Source organism: Callospermophilus lateralis, chromosome 5, assembly GCF_048772815.1.
Source record: "Callospermophilus lateralis isolate mCalLat2 chromosome 5, mCalLat2.hap1, whole genome shotgun sequence".
NCBI lineage: Eukaryota > Metazoa > Chordata > Mammalia > Rodentia > Sciuridae > Callospermophilus > Callospermophilus lateralis.
The window spans coordinates 90,540,240-90,553,586 of NC_135309.1; the positions used below are offsets into that span (position 1 = coordinate 90,540,240).

The window sequence follows — 13,347 nt, forward strand, 5'->3', positions numbered from 1 at the left end:
AAACTACTCACCACTTGTATCAGGTTGATTTTTCCTGATGTTCTCGTCCTGCAAATCTTCCCTTGTCAAAATCGTACCCCTCAGATTCTTCTTCCATAATAACTTGCGTATTTCCTGTTCTCCAAATGATTTAATTCTTTCATCGTCTTACAGTCTATCTTCTATTATAACTTCTTAGTAGACAGCATTCATTTTAAATGTCAAATTTGACTTGGCTACAGCTGCCTAGAGTGCTTTATAAAGAAGGATTCTAAGGGTATACTTGAGTTCCTCCAGAAAAAAGGTGCCAGCACAGATTCTGTGTCACGCACAAGCTTAGGAGAAGAGAGAGAACAAAACTGCCCATCGCTTATCAGCTATGTTACAGATCCTCATGTAGGTTTCTACTCAGCTAGATCATGGGTCATTAAAGATATCTGTTCTTGTAGCCTCTATCAATTTGTTGATCCTTACTCTGTTCCCTGATTTTAAAAGTTTAAAATCTACAACAGAAGATATGACATTCAAAACATAATGTAGCAATGGAAAATAAAGATACTAAATGTTCATGAAAGAAGACTCAAAGACTAGTGGGAAGACATAGAAAACAAGAGGGTGAGGGCAGTCCTGGTGGAGAGAATGATGAAGATAGGAGTGATTGATTTTAAGTCCTATTCTATTAAGGAAAATAGTCCAAAGTATATGAAAGAGAAAAGTCAAAGATTGGTTTGGAAAAATAGGTTTGAGGTATGTAATGGGGGCTGTGGATCCTTCAGTAAGAAGTAGACATATTCTCAAGTATGCTGGGGTACAGTAGATGGTTTTGAACACAATCAGGACTATGCATCACAGCAAACTAACTCACAATTTCAAGTAAAGTTTACTCCAGAAATATGAAGATGATTCACTGTTAGAAAAATCTACAACTAAAAGCTAGTCCAGAATAAGGGAGGGAAAGGTGAAGGAGGGAGAGGGAGAAAGAGGGAAAGGAAAATGCAGGGGATTCCATCAAAATAGAAGAAAGATCAATGGACTAGATGGAGGAGAATGAAGGGAAGGGAGGAGGGATGAAATAGGAAAAGACAAGGGAATGAACCTTCCTATGTCATATATTAATATACCACCATGAATTTCACCATTATATACATCCATAAGTTATTGATTGAAAAAATAACTATGGGTAAATGGCAGAAAGATTAGTAGGGGGAGGGAGGAGGGGAGGGAAAGAGGAAGTACTACGGTTTGAATTAGAACAAATTATATTCCATGCTTTTGTAATTATGTCAAAATGAATCCTATTTTTATATAACTAAAAAGAACTAATAAAAAGGCAAAAGAACAGTTAAATCTATCAACCCCAAATTCCATATATCTTAAGATCTTATCAATAGAAGCACCAAACCTATTGATAAGGTTCAGAAGCTACTTTTTAAAATTCCAAGTAAAATCAGAGTAGAAGAAAAAGCTTAAGCTTGGTAAGCAACATGTTTAATACTGAAATACTAAAAGACATTAAAATAAAATATTCAGAAATTTACTACTTCTATTTAAATACTCTTTGATGAAAACACAATAAGAAGTAAGTAATTGAAGCATTAGAAAATACAAATCAAACTGGCATTATATTACAGACAATTTTATACACAGACAACTCAAAGTGATAGTAGACAAAGTCAGTATATAAAATAATATTTGTCAATTATACATGATCAGGTCATAATTATACTATTATTTCCTGATCAAAATAGAAATGAAAAAATACTTCATTTACAATAAAAATGAAACCCAAGAATAAAATTAGCCAGATAGGCATAAGACCTATGAAGAAAATAATATCATTTTATTAAATATCATAAAACAAGATCTGAGGAAATGGAAAGTTATATTTTCCTTTGAGAGGAGTATTTGGTATTATGAAACTATAAGTCCTTTCCATATAAGTATAGAAATTCAATGAAGTTTAGATCAAAATCTTGTTCCTTTTAATTTGTTTCATTTTTGAAAAATAAGAACTCACATATACTTATTGTAAGTGGAAGAATTGATATTCAATCTGTGATTCTTGCCTAGCTAAACCAAAAACCACAAAAGCAACAATAACCAGGCAACTTTTTAAAAACAAGAAATGTGGAGCTACATATTCTAACAGATATTTAAATTTGCTTTAAAAGTCATTGTAATTAATGGTATGGTATTTATGCAAAAATAAGTAAATTATAGGAATTTCAGGAGCATATCCAAATACCTGTGAGAACTTACTGTATTGTAAATGGAAATGGCTTTTTAATAGGTAGTATTACACCTGCTGACTCTCAATCCAACCAACATTTGAAGAAATACTTAAGTTCCTCTTTTACACAGTACATTTAAAATATAGTTCAGATGATTTAGAGATGTGCATAAAATTAAAATTATAAAAATACAAGAAAATAACCACATATTTTCATGATGTTGTAAAATATTTTTAGTCAAGATAAGAAGTGAAGAGAGGATCTGGGGATAAAGCTCAGTGGTAGAGCACTTGCCTAGTGTGTATAAAGTCCTGTGTTCGATCCTCAGCATCATGAGAAGCAAATAAAAAAAGGAAGGCAAGAAGGAAGGAAGGGAGGGAAGGAAAAGCAAATTAGAAAAAGAATGTAGAAGTTATAAAAGAAAAAAAAAAGCTTTAACTGCCCAAAGATCAAAGACAGAAAACAAGGTGGAAGGAAATATTTGCAATACATATGATAGAAAAACTGTTCCTACATGCCATATAAAAGACAGCATAATAGAAAAATGAGCAGAGGATATGAATGAGAAAATGAACATAGCCAAAAGATGAATTTTCTGTAAAAGAGAAAATGAACATAGCCAATAAATACATGGCCAGTGAAATTGTGTTTTAACTGTTAAATTCTAAAATGGCAGGAGTAGACACTCTAAAGTAACTAAAATTATCTTTGAAAATTCCTTAACCTCAGATAACATATAGTATACATTTTAAAATATAAAACTGGGTACTTTATAAATTATGTAGTCTAAAGTTACGGAAGCACGGAATAGTGTAACAAAGACTACAAAAGTTACAGATATCTGAGCATTCAAACTTTTGTGTCTTTAAAGGTAGGTTGAGTAGAAAACCACTTTTTTTTTTTCCTGCAGATTTCATTCCATTTTTTAAAGAATGTACTAAGCCTATCTAATATTAATATTCATTAATAGATTTGTTTACTCAGAAACAATATGTATAAAAGAACCTAATAAATTGCTTAGAACACAATGTCCATGTCAGCAACTGTCCAGGAATCTGAATTTAAACCTTGATTATGAATTAGACTTTTATACAAACTGTCCTTGAGAAGTTTTTTAGAAGCTGTTGGTTGACTTTCTCTTTCCAGATGGTTGTCTTCTGCATAGCCCTTAAACATTTGTCACTCTTTTATCCTTTACCCCAATTTCAAGACACCTGAACATACCTCTGAAAATATGTTTTAAAGGTATACAATGTATTTTGCCCACAATACTTGAAAAATTAGAATAATTAGTAACATCATATGCTGATTAGGTATTGTAAATAGGTACTCTGACACATTTTTGAAAGGAGTGTCAACTATTTAAACTTTTGGGGAAAAAAAATTTATCCTATAAGAGAAATAAGATTGCTAATCCTTTTAGTGGCAAACACTGAAATTAACATGACTGCTCATCAGTAGGGAAATAACAGAGAAACTATAGTGTTAACACACTGGGAAGATACTTTTCCTAAAACAAAAAGTGGTTACCAGGGTTAGGGGGTGAGGGAAAAGGGAAAACATTGCTCAAAGATGTTAACTTTCAGTATAAGATAAATAATTTAGGGAACTCAATATATAGCATGATGTCTATATATAGCATGGTGACAATACTGAATTTTATACTTGAAATTTGTTTAATGTTGTCACCACAAAATAAAACAAAATGAAAAAGATTAACTAGATGAGGTAAGAAATATGTTAACTACTTAATTATGGCAATCATTTCACAAAATATATGTATATCACATCATCACATTGTATACCATAGAGTCACACAATTTTGTTATTTATGCCTCATTAAAGCTGGAAAATTAGAGGTGGGAGGAGAAGCTGATCAATCTATGGGCAGAAAAATGCCATGATATTTTTCTTAAATAAATTGTTAAAATGGAGAAAATAATATAATATTAGCTTTGTTAAAAATTAAAACCAAAACCTAACCACAAACCACACAAAAACTTATGTGTTATAGTTTAGGTAAGAGGTATCTCCCCAAAACTCATGTGTGAGACAATGCAAGAAAATTTAGAGGTGAAATGCTTATATAAGAGCCTTAACCTAAGCAGTAGTTAATCCTGTGGTAACTGTAGGTAGGTAGGGTATATCTAGAAGAGGTAGGTCTTGTGGGGCATGCCTTTGGGATTTATATTTTGTCCCTGGTGAGTGGAACTCTCTCTGCTTCTTGGTGGCTATGTCCTGGACTGCTTTCTTTTACTTCCATGATGTTCTGTCTTATCTTGGGCCCAAAGCAGTGAAGCTGGCCATCTGTGGACTAAGATCTCTGAAACTAGGAGCCCTAAGTAAACTTTCCCCTCTGTAAACTTGTTTGTCAGATGTTTCGGTCACAGTGACAAAAAGCTGACTAAAACACTAGTATGTGTATATGTTTGTAAAGAACTTTCAAAAGTAATAATTGGTAACTACAGGATTAGAACAATTGGATTGAAATTCACTTTTTATTTCTCTGTTGTTTGAAGGCATGATCCAAACTAGTGGTAATAGGAATTAACAGAAAAAGGCAGTTGTGAAATATAATACAGAAATGGGGTGGATGGTACTTGGCAGCTATTTGGATGTGAGTGGGAGGCAAATGAAGGAGTTCAAAGATGGCTCAGCAATTTCTAGCCAGAGTGATTAGGGAATGGTGATGTCATTTATAGAAACAAGGAGACTATGAGGAGCAAAGTGAATTCTTTATTGTTACCAGAGGAGAGATGATGACTCCAGGTTATCAATCAAAGCTGTGCTGCTTCTCATTTTAAATAATAACTGTTACAAAAGGAAATCTTCTTAGCTTGGTCCTGAAACTTCAGAAAAAAATATAATGCCTCACTTGAAAGGTGAATTTACTTTATGTGAATTATATCTCAATAAAAATTTGAAAAATACTGCTTTATAGTTGCATTTCATGTGAATTATGGAACTAAAGGGGCCAGACTATTATCTATGCATATTTTAAAACAAAATAACATTTCTTTTTAAACAGAAAAAAATCATAAAATTTAAAATAATATCAAACATGGGAAGAAAAATAACTTTCCTACTCTGTACAAAATGGAAGAGATATAAGATTTGACCTCTAAAATTTTTACTGAATGTTTTTTGTGTTGTTTTCTTATAGTTATTCCTCTTACAAATGTTTTTGTAACTCAATGCCTAGTGACTTATTAAGAGTGTGTTGTTTCTAAAAATATTCTATAGAGGTAGCCTTGCAAAGGTTTTTTTTTAAAAAAAACTTGGTGCACTTTAATTCCATAGAAAGGAGCATTAGATATTCAGCCCCATTGAGAATTTGTTTCTTGCAAATACTGTCAAAATGCTAGGAAAATTTATTTCCATACAATTATATCATATTTTATGTTGGGGCTGAAATAGAAGTGTGTAATCCATCAGTCTGAGATCTTTCGCATAGGTAAATGAGTCAACAAAGTCTCCTGAATAAATCATTTTAATTTTAATTTTCAGTTATATGGAAATCAGCTTCTGTACATCTTTATTCTCCATTCATTTTTAATGTATTTTTACTTTTAGAGACTATTCCTATGTTAATCTTTTTTTAAAAAAAAAAAAGAGAGAGTGAGAGAGAGGGAGAGAGAGGGAGAGAGAGAGAGAATTTTAATATTTATTTTTTGGTTTTCGGCGGACACAACATCTTTGTTTGTATGTGGTGCTGAGGATTGAACCCAGGCTGCACGCATGCCAGGCGAGCGTGCTACCGCCTGAGCCACATCCCCAGCCCCTATGTTAATCTTTTTAGATAAATTATGTAGTCTTCCATATGAAATGTTTTTCATATTGTATATGTTATAGTAAGTTAAAATGGGACATTTCTATAATGGCCATGTTTTTATTTTAAGTCTAAAGAATTTTATGAATTTCAAAACCTTCAGAGAACTGAGTAATTATGTTACCGTGTGAAATCACAAGTTGATTTTTTTATTGTCTAATTCTTACAATTTGATTTAAGCTACATATAGTCTCCCATTAAGAAAAAAGAAGAAAGATAATAAACTTAATATTTTGTATATTTCTTGTTTTCCAGAAAATAAACACTGTTGGAACCAGTAATGCAGATGTCCCTTTGGCTGATCCCGGAATGTACCAGTTGGACATTACATTAAGAAGGGGTCAAAGTTTAGCTGCCCGAGATCGAGGAGGTATGAACATAAGAACAATATCACCTAGATGCTTTTTATGTGTATTTGTGAGAAAGATTGCTTCCTTTATGATTGCTTAAGTTTGAATAAAAACTGTAATATTGTAATTTTGAGAAGTGTGGATTTACTGATGCAATTTGATATATTACCTCACTCCTCGGACCATGGAGAAAGAGGTTTTGATGCAGGTTCCAAACCATGACCTCCTTGACCCAGACAGCAAGGTCCTTCCCACACTGCTGACAAGTTAGACTCTATTTGTATATAATCAGTGGAACAGGTGGTTTCATAGGTGAGGTGTCTATTTGAAGCTATACCAGAAGTTACTTTCTAGTAGACCCAGTTAAATCTATTGAAATTGCAAAATCCAGGACTAGTATCTCACCAAAACTTTAGAGCTTTCCATCAAATAACTATTTGAGACTTAGTTGGACCTTGCAATAGGATTAAACAGGACTTGGTGGATTGAACAGGTTTTTTTGTAGGCCATGATGAGGCAGAGGACAACATAAAAACTCCTTAGATTGTAAGTGCGATGTCCTGATGAACTAGGCTGGAGCACCTGAGGGATTCCTAAACCCAGGGTAGAGGCAGGATCAGGGATAAATTCCCAAATAGACTGTGTAGCATCCTTCATAAATTTTAATTACCAGCCGTGCAGGAGATAGAGACCTGGAGGTCCCTGAAAGCTTCCAGTCTCACAGGAAGCAGAGTTTCGGTGAAACTTCTCCTGCTAGGAGGGAGGAAAGTCCCTAAACCTATGCTATTTTGTCATTATACCACTGGATCGGTCTATAACATTCTATGATACAGTTTTTCTCCTTCTATCCTAATAGATATCCATACTTAGGGAATAGAAGGAGCCAGATTAAGACAATAGTCTAGCTGGACATGGTGGTACATGTCTGTAATCCCAGCAGCTCAGGAGGCTGAGACAGAAGGATCGCAAGTTCAAAGATAGCCTCAGCAACTTAGTGAGACCCCAAGCAACTTAGTAAGACCCTGTCTTAAAATATAAGAAGGACTGGGGATGTGACTCAGTGCTTGAGGGCCCGTGGGTTCAATCTCAGGTACCAAAAACAAAAAACAAAACCCAAAACAAAACAGGCTATAGTCTAAAATTTATGTCTTCTCTCTCCAAAGGGATAAAATATTTTTATGTAATAGTGGTTATTTTACGATTAGAAACTATAATAGCTTTAATTCTTAAGTAAATATTACTAAGTAGAACATTTTTTCAAATATTCCTTTTGTCATACTAATAATAGAAAACTACATTATAAAAAATACAAGCAATATTGAACAAGTACAAACAATTTAATCTTTTTAGTAATTAGAACATTTTTAATGAATGAAGATATGATTGAAAATGTTAGAACTGATGGGAAAGATTTCAAAATTAAACATCTGGTCTAGTAGGTGAGGAGAAATGTTTATTGGATTGAACTATTTCAAATAAGTTATAATTAGATTACCAAAAGAAAACAGTTAGCACAATATTAACTATTAGCACAGTATTAACATTATTTCATATAACATTTTTTTTAGTTTCCAAGCTGCTCTCAATATATTATTTTTAAAACAGAATTAAACCACTGAACTGGAGATAAAAATTTTATTCCTATATAAGCCCTCAGTAATTTAAATATATACTTTTACAATGTATTAATTGTTTATAATTATAAAAATTTTAAAACATAGCCATTAATGGGGGCAAGGTTTAATAAACTGTAGTACATCCACATGAGCATGCAGCTGTAAAAGACAATAAGGAAAAATCTCTAGGAATTAATAAGGAAATTGTATAAGATATATTAAGTTTACTTAGGAAATGTTCAAAAGAATATCAACATATGCATCATTTCATGTAAGAAAAATGAGATAAGAAATTTTGCATTTTCTTCTAATTTGTACAAAAAAAAACAGGAAGAAAATCAGAAATGAATAAAATTGATAACATGCAGAATGTGGGTAAGATCAGGTGACAAGAATAGGGGATGGGAATAAGGTAAAAGGGGTGAGGAAGAAGTAATATTTCCCTGAGTAAACCATAGTTCTTGTACATTTCTAACTATGGCAATATTTAGCAAAAAATAACTACTAGATTGGTTAGTAAAAGTCAATAGGGCATGGGAGGAACTCAGAAAGAAATATAAGAATAACTACACCTCAGGAGTTGTTGAATAAATAACTAATCTAAGAAACTATGTAAAACAGTAGTGAGTTATATGCTATAAAACTTTAAAATAAATAAACATAAATATTGAGTACTGGAGCATTATTATCAATTATTAGATGGATGTGTATGCTAGGAGCTAACAAATAAGTAAATGTATTGTAGTGAATGAGAGTCAGGTAGTGAGAAACCTTGGAGAAAGAAGTTACAAATACAGAAAAGGAGAAGGCTAATAAAGAGGAATGAAATGTCATTTGCAGGAAAATGGATGGAACTTGAGAGTGTTATATTAAGTGAAATGAGCAAAACTCAGAAAATCAAGGCTTGTATGTTTTCTTTCATATATGGAAGCTCAAGAAAAAATGGGGGTCGGGGTGTTGGGAAGTGGTGAGGAGCTCATGAAAATACAAGGGAGACCAGTAGAGTAGAGGAAAGGAACCTGGAGGAGGGGTGATGAAAAGGAAAGGGAGGTACTGGGGAAGATGTTGACCAAATTATGTATATTGTGTGCACATATGAATATGTAATAATGAATCCTACTATTATGTATTATTATAATGCACCAATAAGAATATGGGGGAAAAAGGAAACGGGTAAGTCTAGAACGATCCCTGTGGTATTAGGTAATGATGTGAACTAATGGGTTTTAATATGTGTTCAAATAGATATAAATACAAATGGATAAAGGTGTGTGTGTGTGTGTGTGTGTGTGTGTGTGTGTGTGTGTGTGTTTCCTACACCTATTTGCTGAAAGGACCCAGAAGCTATAACAAAGGTTTAACGATAAAATAGTAACACACCTACGGCCTAGGTATTTGTTTCTAAGTAGAATTTCCCTAATACAGGGCTCCTGGAGGAATGGTTGATTTCAGACCTGATGCAGGAAAAGTACAAGATGAGCCTGGAACATCTTGCATTGCCAGGAACTAAGGCAGTGCTCTGAAGTTGATGGCAGAATGTCAAAATTGCATAGGGCCAACTTAAAGAAACTTCTAATGTCCAAAACTGGGACAATTTCAGCAACAACATAAATAATAATGGTACCAATGTAGTATAACATGTGGAATATAATAAATATCTCTGATTTCATACTGATAAATAAATGATTGAATGAAAGAATAAGTGAGAGAGAAGGTACAGCTTTTCCTTATAGTAGAATTTCAATGTATGAGTGAAGAAGGGAAGATGAAAATAGAAATCAGCTTTTAACAAACACTAAATCACAATCGTTGTAGGCAAAAATCTTCAATGAATGCTAAAGTTACCTGTGCAAAATTATGATGTGAAACCGAGTATTTGCAGCATTTTGAAGTATTTTTCTGCAAGATACGAATGAGTTACAAAAGCAAAAATACTAACTCTAGAGAAGTGTGGAAGACACCACCTTAGCCAAGTGATCAAAGGTGATTCAGAAGTAATGATACATGCAGACATCACATAGCTCCTGACAAGGTACATCAAGAACCACGCATCACTACTGTAGCATTCTTGTCAAAATGCAAAAGCTCGACAAAATCCTAAGAGAACATCAGGCAAACTCCCATCATAAAACACAATTTATCTGAACCGAATATCTTTTGAAAGGTGTGTGCACAATCTCATTTCAACATTTCCTGTTTCTCCACAATTTGGGATCTCAAATTATTCTCTATAGATATTGCTGACAAAAATATGAAACAAGTTTCAGGAAACTTAGCGGGGGCATGTATTTAAGAAAAAAAATGGGAGAGGGGAAAAAATAACAAAAAGAGAGAAAATATTACTTTGCAAGAATGAAGAATACAACAAAATGTTAAAAGGTTAACTCTAATTCAGTTTCACCAGTTTACCTTACTTTTGCATTTGTGAAATTTTAATTGGGTAAGGGTAATAAGAGATAATTACATGGAGGAAGCAACCTGAGTTACTTTTTTTTTTAGAGAGAGAGAGAGAAAATTTTTAATATTTATTTTTTAGTTTTCAGCAGACACAACATCTTTGTTTGTATGTGGTGCTGAGGATCGAACCCGGGCCGCACGTATGCCAGGCAAGCACGCTACTGCTTGAGCCACATCCCCAGCCCAATTTGAGTGACTTTTTGGGTTGAGTAAACATCTTTGACCCATCTCTGAATAACTGTGTTAAACATTTGATTGGATAGATGGTATTGGGTCATTGTAGATTTATGAATTTGTATACATATAGCTGGTAGGATAATTAGATGGAAATGGATACTTAAAGTTAGAAGAAAGCATTGCAGTCATGTGGGAATGTAGTTTTGAGTGCTTGAATTGGGATTATGAGTATGGAAGTGGAGAAGGAAAGGAACATATGAGAGAAGGCTCAAGGGAACATTCAGCAGGACCTGGGAGCATTTGGGAGGCAGAGGCTAAACAAACAAACCACCAACAACAAAACCTTTGGAAGTTTTAAACCTGATGGTGTCTGGGAGGTCTGTGCAGGTTGAAAAACAATGAACAAGACCCTTGCAGAGCCATTAGAATTAGCACATCCTACACTCTTCATTTATCCCACTGATGTTGATGTTCCGTTTTCACAGGAAAGGTGCCCTTCCCATTTGCTTTTCTATGGCCCGACAGTACTTTTTCCTGGAGTCTGAGAGTCTGTTTATGGTCATCCAGCAGGATTCCGTAAGGCCATTCTTTGTTCTGTGGACCACCAAAGCATTGCTGGGGATGGAGGGCCTCCAATTTCAAACATTTTTGAAAATTACTATTATGATTTTAGAAGTGTATCATGGTTATTAATAATACTGGACCATTTTGACATAATCATGTGTGCATGGAATGTAATTTTCTCCCTTTCAGTCCCCAGTACTTTCTTTTTCTCTCCCGCTTCCATCCCACTGTTCCCTTGCCTCTACTCTGCTGGTCTCCCTTCTGTTTTATGTCAATGCTCTTATCTACTACCCAGCAAGACAAAAATGTCTGCGTGCCCTATTCCTCATATCACATTTGCACAGGAGAATGGGAGGAAAAAACTCATTTCCACTTCTACCACTATCACTGGAATGCTGGACTTTGTTCTTCCAGAATCCTCCTTCATACGTAGTAGATACAGAGGCACCCTCAGCTGCCCTCATTTTTATATTTTTGTTACCCCTTTTCCAGAATATCCAGATGGCTTCTTGAAATAGTACTACCATTTCCTGGGTTTTACTAGCTCTTCTTTAGGCAGCCTGATGAACCACAAAGTGCACGATCTTGGGAATCTGACACACATGAGGTCAAAGCCAAGTTCCACATTTTGTTAGCTGTGTGATTTTGAGAGAGATGTGTGTTTTCCCTATTCCAATTGAGGGTTCCAGGTTTAGAAATCAGAACCATAGGATGCCTTGTTAAATCTGCAATTGAGATAAATAATACATTGTCTTTCATATATATGTATAAACATGTCTCAAATAATATTGGGAAAATACAAATATTAAAATATTATTTATCTGAAATCTGGGTTATCATTTTACCTGACCCTATGTAATTGTCAAGTACAGTTATTATTAGAAAAATGCCTTTTATATTTTAATTAAGTAGTACTTGTTAGGAGATATACCTTTTGACAGAGACATCTATATTATCATGTATTGAATTCTTAATGTAATGTTTTAACATAGTTATTTGTACTCTTAGAAAAATAAGAGCAATGTAGCAATTCCCTACAATTTGATTTCTTGAAATTTGGATTGTGAAGAATATATTGTATCCCTAGAGCTGCTTTTAAAATCACCCCATGGAGACCTAAAACAACGGAATTTTTTGTCTCTCAATGTTTTAGAAGCCAGGAGTCAAAATCTCAAGGTGTGGCAAGGAAAAACACCCTCCCAGAACTCAGAGAGAATTCTCCTCGATTGCAGCTTCCTGTGGCTCCAGGATTCTTTGGCTTTTTATAGATGCATCACTCCAGTCTCTGCCTTCATGTGGCACTCCCCTCTGTGTCTCTGGGCCTTGTGTCTCCCTCTCCTTTCTCTTATAAAGACACAATGGTTGAATTTAGGATCCACCCTAAATACCGAATTACTGTATCTCAAGATTCTTAACTTAATTACATCAGCAAAGACCTTATTTCTAAATGAGGTCACAGTCACAAGGACCAGGGATAAAGACTTAGACATATCTTCTTTTTTGGAGGGTAAGGAGTCTCTAGAGGTTCAAGTTAATCTACTACTGAGGACAATTGCTTCTCATGCTAGGATCAAGTTTAAATATCAATCAGGTGAACTGGATGAACTTTTTGTTATTCTGTTTATAGCAGTGTTAAAAATCCCTGCATTGCTGGGTCTGATGGTACACACCTGTATTTCCAGGGACTCTAGAGGCTGAGGCAGGAGGATCACAAGTTTGAGGCCAGCTTTAGCAACTTAATAAGATCCCATCTCAATTTTCAAAAGGTGGGTGGGGGGGGATTGGGTATGTAACTCAGTGCCCCTGACTTCAATTCCCAGGTGAAAAAAAAAAAAAAAAAAAGGTAAAAAAGGAAAAGGAAATTGCTGCATTGAGTAGAGTTAGAAGATCCTGGATACCATACTCTGAATCTCTTGAAGCCTACCCTGTGAGTCTGATTTGTCCGTGCTGAAGGGTGTTTGCAGGTGTTCTGAGAACCACAATTTCCAGGTTGTAGTAGAAATCATAAAAGTCTGGTAGATGGGAAAAGATTTAGAAATTTACCACTAGCTAAGATTCACATTTCTCACTAATTGAGAACACCAGATATAATGCAGCCAGATCTGAGAAAATAAATTGGAGAGCATTTTGTTTTCAAAAATTCA

General features: G+C 34.3%; 1 protein-coding gene across 1 annotated transcript in view; it reads left to right on the top strand.

The window, feature by feature from the left end:
* The window catches only part of Mctp1 (multiple C2 and transmembrane domain containing 1), a 509,148-nt gene that overhangs the window by 215,511 nt on the left and 280,290 nt on the right, over positions 1–13,347 (top strand). Inside the window, exon 2 of the mRNA XM_077109389.1 lies at positions 6,295–6,409. Coding sequence (XP_076965504.1) covers positions 6,295–6,409 — 115 coding nt within the window. The remainder of the gene's footprint in view (positions 1–6,294; positions 6,410–13,347) is intronic.